We start from the raw sequence: 18,388 nt of genomic DNA on the forward strand, positions 1-18,388 counted from the left end.
AGTCTAGTCTCCTGTTGATTTCTGGTTTCAAAGACAAAGGGATGAGTGAAGTTCCAACTGCTCCTGAGCACATGCAACAAGAATGAGGTCTCAAGAATCTGGAAGCTAAACCAGGGACAACTATTGTATTATTCCTGATTAAGGGTAATTTAACTACAAAAATGGAATATATTAGGATAGGGAAAATAGAGATGTGTTTCTCTAAGTAAGTTGTACCTTTAAGTTCTTTGTAATTGAATGAATGACTCATGCTGTTTGTAGGATGGTGTTTTCAAATCTGATTATTAACAAATAGTTGAAGAAAAGTCTGAAGTAAAATATTTTAAAAAAGGGATTTAAAGCAGAGTCAAGTAGATCCAAGGATTTGTCACTTGGCTGAATGCTTACATGACAATATATATAGCACACAAACACACTAAACAAGTAGACTGTGAAGCAACCAAGCAACTAAAAAATGCGGTTTTAAATCAAGACAAAAATCAATGAAGAAATTTTTGCTACTCTTTTGGAGCTTGTTAAATGGAGGTAAAAAAGGTTCCTGGCCAAAACTGTGCCCAGAGAATACTCAAGAGCTCATCACTGCAGCACTGGAAGTAAACTGCAGATTGAAGATTCAGTTCCCAGAAATCTGAACTTTCAGTAGAAATTATTGGAATAGGTAAAAAACTTCAACATTTAGCAGTTTATATTCTATTCACGTCTCTGTATTTGAAACAGGTTATTGACTTGCATTTATGTTAGACATAAACACAGGTGTATTGAAATATGTATTGAAGCAGATTATCTAGAGAGGCTGGGAGATGCTTCTCACTTAAAAGATTCTAAAGAATGGATGCAACAGAGACCTGTCTGAGGAAGGTTAGCAGACCTTGCCTTGGGCTGTGGAGCTGGAATAGCTGACCTCCCAGGTTTCCTTCCACGTACGCCTTCTGCGTACACTACTAGGAAAAGTTCACTCAAATGTAAATTGTGTCATTGAAAGTTTGCAACTGTGGAAAGCTTAATAATTTAAGAATCTTTATTCAGAATGAGCAAATTGAGATAGTGGAAGGAGATACATTGATGGTGTACAAGGAAAATGCTAAAAGTAAGTTAGGGAAGCAGGTCTGGGGTTAGGCTTTTCTCTGAAGACCAAGAACAATATATGCCTTAATGGTGTTGAGTTTTATCTTTGACTTCTTCATGGCATTTGGTCTCAATAAAATATTTTACCTGTGTTGCTCATATTTTCTCTTTCCCCTCTACTTTTTTCCATTTGCTCTCAGTAACATACTATAGTATACTGTTACACTAGATTTAAATGCTATAGATATTTATTTAGCATTTATAGTAATACTCATATAGAGTCTCTTAACTGATTGCAGCACTGCCTTCTCAGCCAGGCAGGATCCTCCCTGCTTGCCACATACTGGTGCTCATGAGCCAGGATCCTGTTAGGTAGTTGTAGAGGATCTGTGTTGTGGGTTGGCTTTGGTGTCTGAGGGTTCTGCAGGAGCTGTGGTAGGATGCTGAAGGGTAGAATTGGCTTTTTGTTACCAGATCCTACTAGTAAAGACAATTTTGGGAAATAAAGCCATTGCAGGTATTTCAGCTGTGTTCAACACATGGATTTGAACGAGATGCAATCTTTGCGGGTTTTTGCTGGTTTGTGTTTTTCCTTTTTTGCTGTTCTGTATCAGGTATCAGCTTCGTAAGGATTTGCCGGTTTCAGATGCAGAGGTCAGATACTTGTCCAGATCCTTGCCTTGCTGCTGGGCTTTTACAGGGTAGTGGAACAGACGCACCAGAATAATGTGCAAATTCCTGATTTAGGATGAGTTGAGATGGATTCTTCTGAAGAGTCTTAACAAACAAACAAAAATATGAATGGTAGAATATACTTCGGAAAAAATGCTCCCTGAAAGTGAGCATTTCTTGGTTTCTTGAGTTGAATTGTAACCAAACCTTTGTGCAGTTCTGTACTTAGGCAATATACGCGTTCATAGTATTTTCTATGAGTGTTAGAGAAGTATACTTCATATGTGATTGGTAGGAAAATCCCTGGACTTTACAGTATAATTCTCTTTTATCTTTTGTGGGAATTGTCTCATCTTGTTCAATCAAAAATGCTAATGTTGCTTGACTGAAAGCTTCTGTGTTTCAAGCCCTACCCCCCCGGTGTTACATAAGTGACAATAAGCAGGGTGTGATGTGGCTTCCTTAAGCAGTCTCAATACCTTTGTCAGAAAGACAAAGTGCCTTTGTACACCCTTTTCTATGTTATACCGAGGACCATCCAGCTAGTTAATTTGCCATGTATTCAATTCACAAGGATTTTAAAGGAAGCAAATACTGGAGGGGAGTTCAATTTTGAAGACAAATATTATCTCTCCATATGGATACAGACTTGTAGGTATGAAATAAAAAAGTAAGCTCAAATGTGAATTAACTTTTTCTTTGTTGTTATATAGAAATTGAGTAATTAAATGACCTTTCTATTTTCAAGATATCTTAACTGTTGACAGTTTCCCTATTTTTATGCATTCAGAACAAGAAGGTTTTATTTCTTCTTTTTGTGCCTGCAGAAGTCAGTTTTTCAACTTGAAAGTTGTGGGATTTTATCTTAATTTTATTTAGTTTGAATGAACTGTAAGCCATCTTCCACCAACAGAAAGACAAAGATAACAGTGTTTAATGGTTCGCTTGAAAGTTTCAGTTACATTTTCCAGTGTGCATGTTTACCTTTGCAGAATCTACAGTGACCTTGGATGACATTGCTTTGTTTTTTGCTGGTATCTGTGTCCTTAGCAAGCTGTTGTCTTTGTCATGGGGAGCAGGGCATTTTCACTCTGTTGTTATTGTGAGCTCCTCGCCCCATCAGTGTTGGGGTTCAAAGTCCTGCTCTGTGTAGGAAGCGTCCCCATGCAGTGACCGCACAGTGGAGCACTCTCATGCAGTCAGCACCGTTGCTGCACTTAATGCCGCTGCACTTATTGAAATGAGGATTTTGTGCAATGTTCTCTTTATGTTTCTGACAGGAGGTGGCAGCTTCTGACATATTAGAGACAGGGAAGAGTGAACAAACAGGACCTGTTTTGTTGTGGTCAGGCACAGCTGTCGTAGGGTTTCTGCTGTGGAAGATACAGTGCTCTTGATTCCTGTTCCTACCCTTCTCTTCTGTTACTGTTTTTACAGGGCATTAGAAAGAATTACATTTTTAAGTCTGTAATGTTACAGCAATTATAATTTAATACTTATAATCTATATCCCCGCCACAGAATTTTGTTATAAAAGGCATAGACCCCATCCATTATAACATCATTCTGATTTAAAAGAAAATGTTTCTTTTTCAGGTTTAGAAATGGTAGATGCCTGGAGTAGAAACTATTTGCAAGTATTTTTCTGAAGTTGTATCATTAAGTAAGGAGCATCTGCCAAAACCAAATAGAGAATGAGATTATGACAACAAATCTTTGAAGATGAAACCCAAAACGGACTTCTGTTGGTTTATATAATGTGATGTGTTTCTTCAGAGCTTCCGTAAACTTATTTTCATTAACCTGAAAATTTTCTACCTTTGTTCATCCCTTTTGACGTACATAACCAATGCAAAGGAATTTTGGCAGAGGTCCCACAGGATTCTCAATTCTTTACTCCAGGATGCTTAATACTCTCTTCCACCTCACAGCAAACACTAAACCTGTCATGAACCAAGCTGCAGAACATGGGAATAAACACTAAATATTGTGCTTGTAACTTACAGAGTTTAGGATTGAGTTGTAACTCTGAAAATTATATTTGTTAAGACTCAAACAGAAAGCAGAGCTTGCTTTGCTGAAGTTATAATGGCTGTCGGTTGGTGAGTTATTCTGAATGCTGGTCTTCACATTGTGCTTATCCCTCTGTTTAGCAGTGTCCGCTTTTTTACTGTGATGCCGTAAAAGACAATGCAGAACAATTTTCATGAGTGATGAAATGCAATGTTAGGACTGTGTGATGCAGCCTGTGTGCCGCCTGTGTGACTAAAGTTTAGTCTTTGAGGCTGATTCAATGAACCAATTTCTTTAAAACAAGTTACTATTCATTTGTTTAAAGTTGTTTGTATTCAAAGGCTCACAAAAATAGTAAAAAATAGATACTTCCTTTAAATTCTTTAGTTTTAAGTGATGAAGAAATGTATTCCAGTGTGTGAAAGAGAACATTACTGACGCAAAATCATCACATATTGAGAATGTCATATATCCCAGAAATCAATAGATCATTTCTTATAAATGCTATTCAAAGATTCTAAGTGTTATTTCTAGCTGATCTACCTCAATAGCTTTGTAACTACCAGCAATTCTGCATACAGGCCAAATGTTTAAGTGTCATTTATCTACAAAATCCGTGTAAAGAACCCAGTATCTGTCTGAAAAGTTTTGTCTGCTGCTCTCAAGGGGCTGAACTTGATTTTACCATAATATTTAAAGAGAAAAAAAAAAACAACCCCAAACTGAAACTATCATCTAGTCTGTTTTATAAAAGACCAGAGTACCTTTAGGGTCTGCAGTAATTTGTCAGCACTTCAACAGTCTCCAAGGACTTCAAGTTTCTCCTACATTATCAAAAAGAGTTGAGCATAGAGGTATGTAGAGAAAGCAGGGGCTAAAGGCTAGGCAGTCATGCTATAAAGGCTTTCTTCCAGAGGGGTGTCTGAAGAGGAGGCAGCAGGGCTAACCTGGGGTAGTTATCCTGAAAATCATGCAGATCTCCTCTTCTTTGCACAATGGATAGGAATTACTAAATTAACTCCGCGTGTCCCAGTGGAGCAGCTGTCACATTTTCTAGGGGGAAGGCACCTTTTGCTTTCTTGGGAAAAACAATCCCACAATTGAGAGATCCTTTTCTCCTAAGTTCCCTTAGACCTGTATAGAGGGGAATAGATCTGAGGCCCTCAGCACGCGTGGCTGCACCGTGCTCAGGCAATGTAGTTGCCACGTTCTGCCTGTGCTGCTGCTGTCACCTGCTGCATCTCAGCATGGGCTTGCAGTGAACAGCTGATACCTAATGACAGAGACAGGTCCCTTCTCAGCTCGCACTCTGTCTCCAGCACTCTGTGGTTTAGATGAAACATTTCTAGGCTAAGCGGGGGCTCCCAAACTGGGGTAATAATGTTATGTTTTGTTTCTCTCCTCTCAGTTACCACTGAATGCATTTGCCATTGTCTTCCTATCATCTCACTGATACCTTCCATGCATATTTTTAGATGCCGCTATGTTTTTAAGTGTCTAACGTCACTGCTGACTGCTTAGAAGATTCTGAAAATAGTCTTTACTTCCTTAAATTTGTGTTTCCTAATGAAGTGTCTTTTTTTCCCCTCTCCATCTCTAGCATATAAAAGAAGTACCTCATTTTGTTTGTCTGGAGTACAAGTGATTTGCTTCAGAAATGCAGGGTTGTGCACTGGAAATACAAGGGTTTGCCTTTTATTTCAAGTACATGCCTCACTATTAGTGCTATTAGTAGTTATTTAGGGATGCGTTTTGTCCTTGTTTCATGTAGAGAGCTCTTAGCAAAATATATTGGAGCTGCACAGAAATGGTTGTTGGATTAGATTCCAAAGAGAAGCCCTTTGAAGTAGTTCTGAAATACAGTGTGATTATATTGGATGCCTTTAGCTCCATGTTGTTAAGATTCACCGGCACGTAATGTATTTCACTAGGCCTGCTATGGTTCATGGCTTAATGTCATTAGCTAATGAATCTCCTGTGAATCTTTTTTTTAGCAATATTTATTCAGCTGCTGTGTTATTAAGAGCAAATCTGTAGTAGTGGCCATTAAAATGCATATTTCCTGCTTTCTTGCTTGCTTTCCAGCTAATTGCATAATACCGATGATGTACATCTTTGCATAATATAACAATCTCATATTGCTTGCATCATTTGGTTCCATAAATTATTCAGCATTATGCATAGTTTAATATGATTCCTGCTTTTCTCAAAACTATTATAATTTCCTTATATTCAATTTACAGCTGTGGAACAACTACTTTCATTTGGCTGTGGCTTTTATTACCCAAGATTCACTACAGCTAGAAAACTTTTCCCATGCAAAGTACAGCAAAATCCAGACCAAGTAAGCAAAACTGATACTTTAGCTTATGTCTTCATTTTTTTAGTAAAATTAGGATAATTATAATACCTTTTTTTTTTTTTTTTCTCTAGATATGGAGATATGAGATGTTTAATTGGCTTTGCTATCCGGGACATGTGGTACAAACTTGGTGAGTAGCAAATGGGCTTGATTCAACCGAATCCACAGCATATTGCTTTTCTCACTGACAACTATCTGACATGAAGGGCTTCTGTTAATAGTTCTGCTATTTGAACTTACATATGTTTTCATTGCTGTGATTAAGCTTGGGACTGACATGAGATACAGTCTGACTACTGCTCATTGCTTATTCCTAAGAGAACACACAACCTGCTCTCAGATTTCTGAGATGGCTGGAATCAGAAGATTTCAGAAACATTATTTAGCTGAAATAGAGACCAAATAAATTTTCCCCAAGAAGGCTCATTCTGAATCTACAGTTCCAGGAATTACTTGGCTCAGATTTGCAATCTGCTGCATTAAAATGCCAAAATGTTTTTACATGTGCTGTACAGTCTTGTTCTGCTACTGCTCCTTTGACAGTTGATGGTGAAGGGAACAGCAACGGGTTGTTATATGAATATATGTAAGATAGAGGTTCTTTGAAACATACAATGAAGACGGTTATGATGATACTTTAAAATGCAAGCCAAATGTGTAACTTTTTGCAAACTTCTCATATTAGGACATGTGAAAATTCTTTATGACCTCTGTAAACATTCTAGCTTCCCAGCTGCTTGCCTGGCGATTTGAAATCATTTCATCACCTTGCACATGCCGCTTCTGGTGATATATCCCCCTTCCAGTCTTTCCTTTCTTCTTTTTTCTTTTAGTATTTCTTATTCAAAAATAAGTTTTAATGCATTGCTGTGCTGTGATGTATCAAAAAGATGTAGTCAAGATTTTAAAGGCTGTGATAATTTTGGTGATTAATTGGTGAACTCTCCAACCTGTTTTGAGCACAGTCATTAATTCCCTCATTTAGCACCACTGTCCTCCTCGCTACTGGTAGGTGTACATTTCAACTTAATTGTTTTCAAATGAATTGTGGAACCATTCAAATGAATCCTGAACCATTAACATCTGTTTCTTAAAATAAACGTTCACGTTTTCATTTTACAGCAAAGTACAACAAATCCTGCAGACGCACTCTTCCTCTTGTGTGTATCTGAAATTTGCTGTTTGCATCCTCCTCAGGCTGGATCTGAGGGTCCAGAATAAAACCAGCAAACACAATGGTTTTATACAAATTTAAGGGCCTTTAACAGTTCCGTCTAGCAGAATGGTGAAGACCAAAAATTGTTTTCTAATATCCACATGCATTATTAATTTATTTGAATAATATTGTCTTACATTCCTAATGGGAAAAGTGAGACATACAGGTTGAGAAACGTTTCCAACTTATAGGCAGTAATTCTCACTTAAGACTAAATGCCCCTTCTATTTATTTTCTATAATTTTCAGGCTTCTTCTGTAGCTTTAACAAAAAGGAATCTGCATTCTGACAAGCTGTGGAGCATCTTTATAAATTACAGTTGAGGGGTACATGTACAGTAGGACTGAAACAGGCAAATGCATGTCAGAGAATCTCATACTGTGACCTTCAGAGGGCCTTTCAAATTAGGAAGTGCCCTGTTTTCTGGGGCAGATTGTCTTCCTCTGCACATTTCAGTCATGGTGTGGTTTGAGACATTACTCTTGATTCCGGCAGTGGAAACAGGAGTTGCTGATGGCTGGATAGTCTTCAAAAAGCCTTTTTATATTTTTAGATGTTTTTATGTGTTTGTTTATTTGAGGCTCTGTGCTAAGTTCTTTTGGGTTTAAGTGTAGGATTAGTTTCTGGGCCAAGCAATAGCACTGCTGTTGCTTAGCTCAAAGTTTGTCTTTTCTACTCATATCAGAGGATTGTCTGGTAAAGATTCTGGAGGTGAATGGATCACTAGGTAATACATGAATTTCTGTAGCTGTTAAGAATTGCAGACCTGAAGGGTCTAATACATGTAGGCACTGCAAGCTATTCAGTCTCTGTAAGATTCTTTTAAACCTTATTGATGTTACTGGTTTAACAAGGATTAATAATGATTTTGGTCAACATGAGTGGAATTGAAACTGATGTTGCATAAACAAAGTCATAGTTCACTTGTGCTTAGAATTACATGAGTGTGGCACCCATGTGAGAGTAAAATCACAATACTTTTCAGTTATGGAGCAAAAGACCAGACACATTTATAACAGCATTTTTATCTTCTTACATGTGGTAGGCAGTATTGGCACTCTCACACAGGGCAGGGGATTTTGCTGGTGGTTTGCTCCACATACCAAATGTTTTTCTTTCCCAGGAAACAAGGATCATTTGAAGAATATCTTGGACCTGGTTGAGTTGTTTGCAGGTTTGGATGTCTTTTGGCAGCTGATGTAACAGCTGTGCTGCAAGATGATTTGGTGTGGGTTTAAGGGATAGTGTTTCTGTTGTTGCTTGCAATGTTTGTTGCTCTGGTTGGTTTGAGATATTGGTTGCAAAGTTTGATGCTATTCAGAAATAAAAACAAGTAATGTTTTTTCCCTTTCATAAGCCAGCAATGCTACACCATGAGATATTATCCTGTGGTGCTCTCCTACTGATGGAATTTGGGGTATTTTTAGGGTGTTTTATTATTTTCTACTTTGTGTTTTTAAAAGGCAATACCAAAAGCTGAAAACCAGACATGGTCACAGGAAATGCCAACTGAGTGGCATACACTTTTGCACTCAATTCTAGTGTCTTAGGCTGAGGCTGTAGCCATTAAACATGCTTTCAGCTTCTGACAGGGAATAGGGGTGAGTGACTAAGTTGTAAGACTTTGCCAACACAGGTGGTTTAAACCATTGCTTTAAATGATTGCATGTCCTAAATGTATTCTTAAAAGAGATGTTTTGTTTTTTTTTTCTTTCCTCTCAAATACCCAATCTGTGTTTCTGTTTCAGGCCACAACAAAATTTGCTTTATTCCGGGGATGGTTGGCCCCATCTTGGAAATGACCCTAATTCCAGAAGTTGAACTACAAAAAGCCACGATCCCAATTTTCTTTGACATGATGCTGTGTGAATATCAAAGGACAGGAGAATTCAAGAAGGTAATTAAAAATACTCTATGAGAAGGGAAATCGGTTCAAATGCTATGCAGTCAGTTTATTTCTGGGAAATGTGTTGTGTAGGCTTTTGTGCTCACAGAAATTAAAATCCAAACTATTAAGAACAAAGGAATAGCTCTTGTGCAAGCGACTGTAGGCTCTCCAGGGTGATTTAGTTGGACTTAAATATGACAATGACAGCAATGAGGTGCTGGAATGGGGGCCCAGAGAGGTTGAAGGATTTTCATCCAATTCTTTATGCAGAGTATCTGACAGAAGGAATACTTAATTCTGTATTCCCAGATTTCTCAGGAAACTCTAGCTTTTCTAAATATTTATTGTAAGAAAAATAACCACTGTGAAGAACTGACATGCCTAAAATATGTTCTACAGTCATTTGGAAAAGGAAAATGATTTTAAATTTACAAGTATTAAAGGTTTTTGATTGATAGTGGCATGGTGGGCTAGGATGGTTGGGAAAGTGATCTGAATCTCCTGCCACTGCTTGCTGTGTCTACCTGGGCAGTTTCTCTCCTAGCTGACTTTTGTGTTTCAGTGAGAATAAGGCCTCGCTTTATTCTGTGTTGGCACACTGCCTTTCACAGTGAATTTCAAATTGGAGATTCAGGCTTTGTAGTTACACAAATAATGAATTCAGAACAACCTGTGTAACAGTAAGTGGCAAACGAGAAGTCATAATTTTAGACATTCATCGGGAAGTAAATATAGGTCTCTCACTTACATGTCCAGCTATGTTTAATGCTTATAATCACATGGGGCATTTCTGTGTCAACCACGTGTGAAACAGGCAAGCAGATGGTATTTCCATTTTGGTCTGTATTCCACAGGGCAAAGCTTCTGCTTCAAGGCCAAGCTTAAAAGCCACTTTGCTTCTGTGCATCTGTTCCCTCAGTGTCCTAGTAGTCCTGTATTTGGCTTCTTAAAAATGTTTTCCTGCTCTTGGCTCATATTTTGTCTCTTGGGAGAGATGCACAGATCTGTACAGAGCAGAAATCCTGAACGCTCATCAGTCATAGTGGCTGATTAACAGGAACAGCAGCTTAGGAGCCTGGAAGATGCCAGGCACTTGTGTCACCCTTAAACCACTTCTTATGCTAATATGGGTAAGTTTCAGGTGCTAGTTTTTCAGCTCTGTGGGACACGGAGGCTGGTTTTTTTTGCAGGTTAAAAACGAGGTAATTTTTATCAGATGGCAGTAAAACTATTTCATAATTGAGCAGCTGAGTCTCACTGGTTTCTAATGATCTGCTTTAGGAATTGCAGTCATTTACTGTTAAGAATTGCAGGTTTTATCCTCTCCTATGGATCAGGTAATTAAGATACATTTCTTAAACTTGGATCTGTAAGTTTGGCAGTTCTGGTGAGTATTTAAGAATATCTATTTTAAAGGAAAGGCACATTAAGTTTTATGACTTAATATTCTTACCATGTTAATTAGAAAGGGCAAAGAATGAATATGAGTGGAAAATTATTTGATGCACGAACATGTAAAGTGTACCTTTTGCCAGTGGCCAATTTTCACTAACACATTGGTAGTGAGCATTATAAAGGATATTGTCTTGAAGCTTTAGTATGAAATTTTGAGCATGTTATTTCAAGACTGCCTTAGGCATTCAAGAGCCCAGGTTGACATTCAATTAAGACATCATTTTGCTGAACTTTAAACATAAATAATTCATTTCTAATCTAATCTTCTCTAATGAGATAGGGGAAACAAGCGCAAGTTGAGGCTGTACCAGCACTTGAACTAGAGCTTGACTGGTGCCTGCCAGGTGATTTGATAAACCTTCCCCAAAAGATTGATTTCCACACCCTGGTACTGTCCTATGCCAGGACACGTGTGTGGCAGGGCTCCCTTCTGCTGGACACATGTGTCGGTGCTAGCTCACGAGGCTGTGTCCTGCTTTATGCACACAATAGATGTGCACTAAGGGTGTAAAGTTATTTCAATTTATCCAGCAGGGGGTTTATTTTATATAGCTCTTTCTAGGAAATCAACTAATCCCAGAGAAAACACAATTCCACCTCTGCCTCTCTCAAGAGTGACATATTATTCTTAAAGTTGGTGTAATAGGATATACACATAGGTGTATAAAGGGAACATAATTGCCTTTGTGTTGGGCACATGTTGAAGGAATCCCCTCCTGAAATGTTGATAACCCATCTTTCTTTGCAAGATCAGCTTGTGCATTTTAGTAAGACTTCCCAATGCAAGGCACATCATGAAGCAGCCTCATACTGTTTGTTCTACCTGATCATGTGAGGCCAGAAACTGAAAGAAGACTTACTTAAAAAAGAAAACAAAATTTAAAAAATGGCTCTTTGCAATGCAAATGAAAATATGATTTAAAAAACATTGATCCGAGTTATGTTATGGATTTAAATTGGCTTAGGAAAGAGTAATTCATCTGTGTTTATATTCTTGCTCAAATACGTCCTTCTGTTTGTGCTTGGTATTTTCAGTTTAGTCTCTCCCACTGGCTCCACCAGTTGCTGAAGCCATCTGGGGAGGTTGGTGGCTTTCCACTGTCAATGGATTGTGCCAGAAAATAGTGCTGCCTGATGGTATGCTCTTGGGCTCGCAGACTTACTGGTAGAGGATAGACATTTATCCTTAGTGAATCTGAAGGAGCCCTTTGTCTTCCTGAGCTAACAGCTGTCAAAGTTTACCAAAGGAGTGAATAAAGGTATTCTCAGCAAGCTCCTCTGCTGCATGTGATCTTTAATTGCTGTAAGCACTCATATTTCTTCCTTGAAATTTTATTATGTATAAAGATTTCAGAAGGATGTGAGATCAATCAATTAGCAGACACCAGTTTTGTATGGCTTGGTGCTTTGGACAGATCCATGTAGAGAAAGATGATATGTTTTGTAGTTTGGTATTAAAGTGTGTTCAGAGATGTGGAGAATTCTGGGATCTATTAGATAGGTAAGCAGGTGTTTTAAAGGCAGATTTTTGCCAATAACAATTAGGCACACTCTGTTTAAGTGAGAGGAGAAATACCCTTTCCAGAGCTTAATTTTGGCACAGGCACATTAAAACTTTTGTCCTGGTTTCAGCTCTAACAGGGTTTCTTTTTTCTTTTTCTTAGTAGCTGGTGCAGTGCTGTGTTTTGGCTTTAGTCTGAGAACAATGCTGATAACACACCGATGGTTTAGTTGTTGCCCAGTAGCACTTACCCTGATCAAGGACTTTTCAGTCTCATGCTCTGACAGTGAGGAGCGGCACAAGAAACCATGAGGAAGCAGAGACAGGACGCCTGACCTGAACTAGCCAAAGGGGTATTCCACACCACAGCACGTCATGGCCAGTATATAACCTGGGGGCAGTTACCCAGAAGGCCCAGATTGCTGCTTGGCTGAGTATTGGTCAAGGGGTGGTGAGCAATTATATTGGGCATCACTGCTGGTTACTGTTTTGGGTTTTTTTACCCTTTTAGTTGTATATCCTCTCCCCTTGTTATTTCCCTTAACATTATTATTTGTGGTAGAAGTAGTAGTTTTGTATTATACTTTAGTTACTGGATTGTTCTTATCTCAGCTCTTGGGGTTTACATTCTTTCCATTCTCCTCCCCATCCCACCCAGGGATGAGCGAGCGGCTGCTGGTGCTGAGTTACCGGCTGGGTTTAAACCACCACAACTTTATTCTATATTTCTGCCAGCTATTTTATCTGGTTTGGTTCAAGCAACTGGCTTTGCTGCAGCTTGTTGAGAAACTGCAGGAAAGATGCTTAGGAAGAGGTTTTTAGTCCTGATCCAGCGTCTGTGAAATGATTGCCTCTTAGTGAAGTAATCAATTCTCTACCTGCTGAATAAGGGCTAGGAAGGATTTAAGAGGTGGATGGTTTTTAACTGGCGCTTGACTTGCACTATATTCACAGATTTATGTCTTACCACAGTAAGTCCACAGAAAAACCTCTAGAAAATTACTAGATTAGGTGGTTTTGCTTAATATTGCCTTGTCCTGAAACTGCCATGTGACTATATTACCCACTTAACATATATGGACTAAAACACATCGTATTTACACATAGAAATTAATTCTGAGTCCTTTAAATTTCTTTTGCACCCTGAAGCAGCCAGGGTAATTTTATTTCCCCCCTTGTTTCTCTATATGTCAATTATAGCACTTTATTCTCTGGTATTGGTATAGTATGTACTGTTCCACTGTCAATCTTTAATTTGTATTGAAATTACAGAGAAAGAACTAATATTAGAGCAGCAAAACCTGCAAGTAACAGGACAAAGAATTGTTCTGGATCACAGAGTCCTGGTGCTCCTAACAAACCAAGATTTTTTGTAGCCTCTAAGGAAAAAATAAAGTTCCCTCTTATTTGACACTCTTGTAGAAAATAAAAGCAAGAAATGGCACCAATGTAGTAGTCCTTTCCTTCTACTCAAATCAGAAAAAGGGATTCCTGTTTCTACTAAACAATTTCTAGTTTTCTCTGAGAACATTATGGGAAGTATTTTGCAATGGAGACTCTGAGATCTGAAGTCATTAAGTATTTCGAGGAGCAGTATAGAGCCTATTCAGTGTGCCCAGAGATGAAACATGTGCTGCAAGCTTCTGTTGGAATACTGGACTAATGCTGCTGAGTTCTGGAGTTCTGTTCTGCTGTTAATGTTTCTCATGTGCATACTGTAGAGGTTTGCAAATTCATATTCAGCAATGACTTTTTATATGTAGGCATCTCAGTGATAATTAACAGCACTGTATGTTCTTCATCCAGGCAGCAGACTATTTTAACCATTCTACGTCCTTTTAAACCAGTGCTATTCATGTTTTCATGAACATTGCTTTCCTACTCAGTCATCTTCAAAGTGCTGATGCTCTTTAAGGTCCCTTCCAACCCAATCTGTGATATTTCACACCTCTTGAAAATACTATCATAAAATCATTTTGTATTGGGGGGGGGGAGAGGGGGAACCCAACACAAAACCTTTCAAATACCTTTTGTATTTCTGTTACAAGTCTGATGCTAAATATCAACTATTTGAGGACATTTTTCAAACACACAAATCAATCCTTTTAGGTGCTTAGAAAATGGGGACACCCCAAACAAACCCTATGTATGTATACCCTCGGGTTATTTTATTAATTTGCCCTAAGAAACAGGTATCTGCAGACAGTCGGGTGGGCATTATTCAACTGGAATGCATTCAAGCATTTAACCCTTGGGAGCATGTGATAGAACAAACAATCCTCAGATATTCTATTGATGCCATCTTGAAATGTGTTTGACCTCTGGGTATCTCCTCTATGTTTCTTTCTTTCTTAGTTTGAAAATGAAATCATTCTGAAGTTGGACCATGAGGTGGAAGGAGGACGAGGAGATGAGCACTACATGCAGCTGTTTGAGTCCATGTAAGTAGTGCATCAGAACAAATGCCTTTGGGATGTGGTTTTATCTTATTGTGTTCACTTCTCAAGCTGGTAACCTCACTTAAAAATAACATAGAATCTTAACATCTGTTTTCATGAAGGGATGGAAATAACATATTGTTTGAGTAAACCTGGTTTGGATTGTGGTTCTCTCATTTGAACTGTTTTTCTAGTAGCTTTTCAGTATTCTGTGTTCCAGTTAAATTATGAAGAAATTATATCTAACCTGCATTTCTCTATCCAACTTTCAAAGAAAAAAATCAAATATTCACTTTTTTAGTCTTTCCCGTTTATTTTTCTTTATAACCTTTCATGGTTTTATTTCACAGTAGTAAGAAGTTATTTTAGAATGTCTTCCTTGCTTTTCTCAATGTGTAGCTTGGACTCCAAGGGGTTATTCTCTGAATTTACATAAGGCAACTGGAATGAGAATATTGCAAAATGTGGCAGTTTACTCATAACATTTCTATTTCTCTGTTTCTAACAGTCCCAGAGCCTGATAGAACATCTCCTCCTCTTGGCTGCCCACATTCAGGTTTATTCTCAGAGGTGCTCGCTGTGCCTGTGGCAGGCTGTGTGTGGGATGTACTGGGTAGTGTCGGAATCCTCATGCCTGCCTCTGAGACTGTGTCCCTAGCTCTGGGCCTTGGACTGTAACAGTGAGGAAGCACATTGCTCCTCCTGTGCCTTCTGTAGCGCTGATAACCTAATAGTTATTGAGTACAGCTACCTGACAAAATCAATACAGGCCTTGTGACATGTAGCACGTATGTTTTTTACTTTCTCCAAGTCTGTTACCTTGTATGTATTGTACTTCTGTGTAAGGGGTAGCAAGCCTGGCAAAGTCACATTCCTCACCAGGTGAAGCATCAAATCCTTGTGTATTTAGCAGTGGAAAAAAAATCTACTTTCAGAGAAAAGATAATTTTGTAAAAAATACTGAACTCTACGATCAAAGTATAATGTGTAAATAATATCTTCTGCAAATAACATGTAATTATGTTCTGATTAAATAGTAACTTTTAAAAGAAGCATCATTTGAATCAAACATAATTTAAATGTTTGCTACTTTAGTTTCATTTCTGGCCTATAAGGAGGCAGATAAAATGTAGAGACAGATCTGAAAAAGGTAGAAGTACTGACACTTTTAAGCAATATGAAATTGTTCTTTGAAACTGAAACACTGGCAAGGGTGGGGTAAGTTTTAAAGATGTTTCTCTCATTTCCTGACGTTCAGTGACTATGTGAACTGGGAGCAATGAACTAACGTTTCCATTTTGAATGTGGCTTGGCTTCAAGTGTTATGATAGCTAAGAGGTGATGCAGGTGTTCAGAGCAGCTAGTGGTGAGACCAAAACCAGGTCTGTGAGTGCGTCATGTCTTACTTACACCACTGCAAAGCCTAAACTGTGATGCCTGCCTGAGCTGTCACTACAGTCACTCATCTCTGAATGTGCAGATTCAGCTGACACAGGGACATTGACTGCACTGCTAAACTTCCCTTGCTGTTAGTAAGCTTTTTTCCAGCTATCCGTACCAAATCTTCCTTGCCTCAGTTTAAGCCAGTTATTTCTTGTTCTACCCACAGGGGACACAAAGAATCATTTTTTTCAATTTGTCTTTGTAGCAGCTTTAAACAAATTTGAAAGCTGCTGTTCAGTTTCCTTCAGCCTTCTCTTTATGGTAAACAGCCCCAGTACTTCAGTTTACCATATGGAATGTTCTCTGAACATTCCGACAATGTCTAATTCAAAATATTTCATTGCTGGAGAAGGTAGTCAAACTGTGAGTTTAGCAATGCAGAGAGAAGAGCCTCCTTCAGATGTAGTGCAGGAGGCTCTTTGCAGTTCACTGTTTCTGAGCTGTGTAACTCTTTGCTTGTCTTGTTTGCAGTTTACTCTTGCATGCAAGTATTTTTTAGAGAACTGGTGTAACCTGTGCAGTTAAACCCCATCTTTGAGTCGTGCAGTTAAATAATCTCATCAAATACAGTTCAGAGCATTTGCCTTTCCAAAGCACCCTTTTTTCTTTAATATACCTATTTTTTCCCCTTGATACGGTCCCACATTCTACAAGACTTTAAGTTCAATGTCTCCACACATCTAAAGATGTCACTTCATATTATCTTCAGATAATATTTGTTTTGTTCCACCCTTGAACTCGTTTAATGATGCCTGCAGAGCAACAACTGAAGCAGAGGCTGATGACCTCTCTGTGGTAGGACCCGGTTCTCTCCTCTCTGTTGGTTGTATGGTTGGTTAGGTTTAAACCTTCCTACCTCCTCACCTTTCACAGCAGGGATTTCAAACCTCTGTCCCCAACTCCCTGTTCCAACTGGATAGAAACCCAGTTAAACTGGGCTCCAGATTTATTCATTTAGTCATATTTTCATCAGCTCATGTCCTGCACAGTTCCTGTTCCCACCTGAATGCAGATTGTAGCCATAGTCAGTGACTCCTGTGAGTTGCTGCTGACTTGAGCAGCCAACATGTACCCACACTGGCTGGTTGCCAGGCATTTAATCATGCCCCACAAACTGCATAGGGTCAGGAGATGTGTAAATGGTGCTCGGCATTTGCCCATAGCCCTGAGTGTTGGCATGTGCCATGGTAGGGTGGTGACCTGTGCAGATGAATGCTGTCCTGGACACCACCAAGGAGGAGTTGGGATAATGTGGAACACATAAGAGGCTGCTCCCTACAGGCAGAATAGACAAGGCTGCCCTGTTTTGGGAAGTGGAGGAGAATTGAGCTATGTGAATATGAATTGTGTTATGCCACTTGGCCTCCAGCTCAGAAAATGAATTCTGGCATAGCTTAGTTACTAATATAGGCACAACAGAAAATAGCATTTGGAAGCTTTCCAGTTCCCCATCATTGCAGTGGCCCATGTTATGCAGTTGTTGTCTTGAGCTTTAATGAAAATATTTTGTCTTTTAAAAATTCTGTTTTTTTTTCAAGCTCTGTTTAAAAATTCAAAGGTTTCTTGCTCCCTCCTGGGGGAAAAGAAAAAAATCTTCTGAAGTTTTACAGCTTCTTTTTCTTGGGATTACTGTATAAAGCTGAGCAAGACAACGTTTTAAGTCTTCCCTCATGAGACAGACATTCCCCTCTTCTGTTCTGTTTGCAGTTCCTTTGGTCACTGGGCTCAGCTCTCCAGGCTGTGCCCACCCCCAGCCTACTGGTGAGGGGGATGTTGGAAAGACAGCCTTGATGCTGGGGAACACTGCTCAGCTGTAGCGTGTTATCAACCTTTCTAGCTCCCAGCACGCAACACAGCACTGTGAGGAACATTAACTCCATCTCATGCAGACCCAATGCACGCATCTAGAAATATATACGTGAAAAAAAAACCCAAAGCAAAACTACCCACAAACCCCCCATATATGTGTATATATATACAATAATGCAGTTTCTCAGAGAGAATTCCAGTGGAAAACAAGAGTGCTAAGTAGAGGAAATAAGCTCTTAAGAGAAAGAAAATAATCCCTAATGAGATTCTGATGATCATTTCATAATGTTTAAACAGTTAAGCTTAAAAACAAAGCTGTGACAGTAATGTGTAGTATCTACTTCTTAATCACTTCAGCACTTCATAGAAACAGCATCTGCTAATATTATTAATGTAAGTTGGAATATGATGTATAAAACTCACTTTCCTATATTTTTATCACTTAGTTCTAACTGCTTCTTTTCAGTCTGCAGGAAGCTTTATGTTTGGGTTTGCTTATTTCTCACAGGCAAATTGCTCTGGTTCGT

At 38.8% G+C, this 18,388-nt stretch overlaps 1 protein-coding gene and 1 long non-coding RNA gene across 3 annotated transcripts in view; one reads left to right on the forward strand and one right to left on the reverse strand.

The window, feature by feature from the left end:
* The window catches only part of DOCK2 (dedicator of cytokinesis 2), a 167,157-nt gene that overhangs the window by 120,266 nt on the left and 28,503 nt on the right, over nt 1–18,388 (forward strand). For both annotated transcript variants that reach the window (XM_062629202.1, XM_062629203.1), the window contains exons 31-34: nt 5,993–6,093; nt 6,183–6,241; nt 9,076–9,224; nt 14,527–14,612. In XM_062629202.1, coding sequence (XP_062485186.1) covers nt 5,993–6,093; nt 6,183–6,241; nt 9,076–9,224; nt 14,527–14,612 — 395 coding nt within the window. The remainder of the gene's footprint in view (nt 1–5,992; nt 6,094–6,182; nt 6,242–9,075; nt 9,225–14,526; nt 14,613–18,388) is intronic.
* The window catches only part of LOC134169018 (uncharacterized), a 230,071-nt gene that overhangs the window by 100,462 nt on the left and 111,221 nt on the right, over nt 1–18,388 (reverse strand). The window lies entirely within an intron of this gene.

The sequence above is a fragment of the Pezoporus occidentalis genome, unplaced genomic scaffold (assembly GCF_034315485.1).
Source record: "Pezoporus occidentalis ecotype Australia unplaced genomic scaffold, CSIRO_AGI_Poc_V1 ctg33, whole genome shotgun sequence".
In the NCBI taxonomy this organism is placed as follows: Eukaryota; Metazoa; Chordata; class Aves; order Psittaciformes; family Psittacidae; genus Pezoporus; species Pezoporus occidentalis.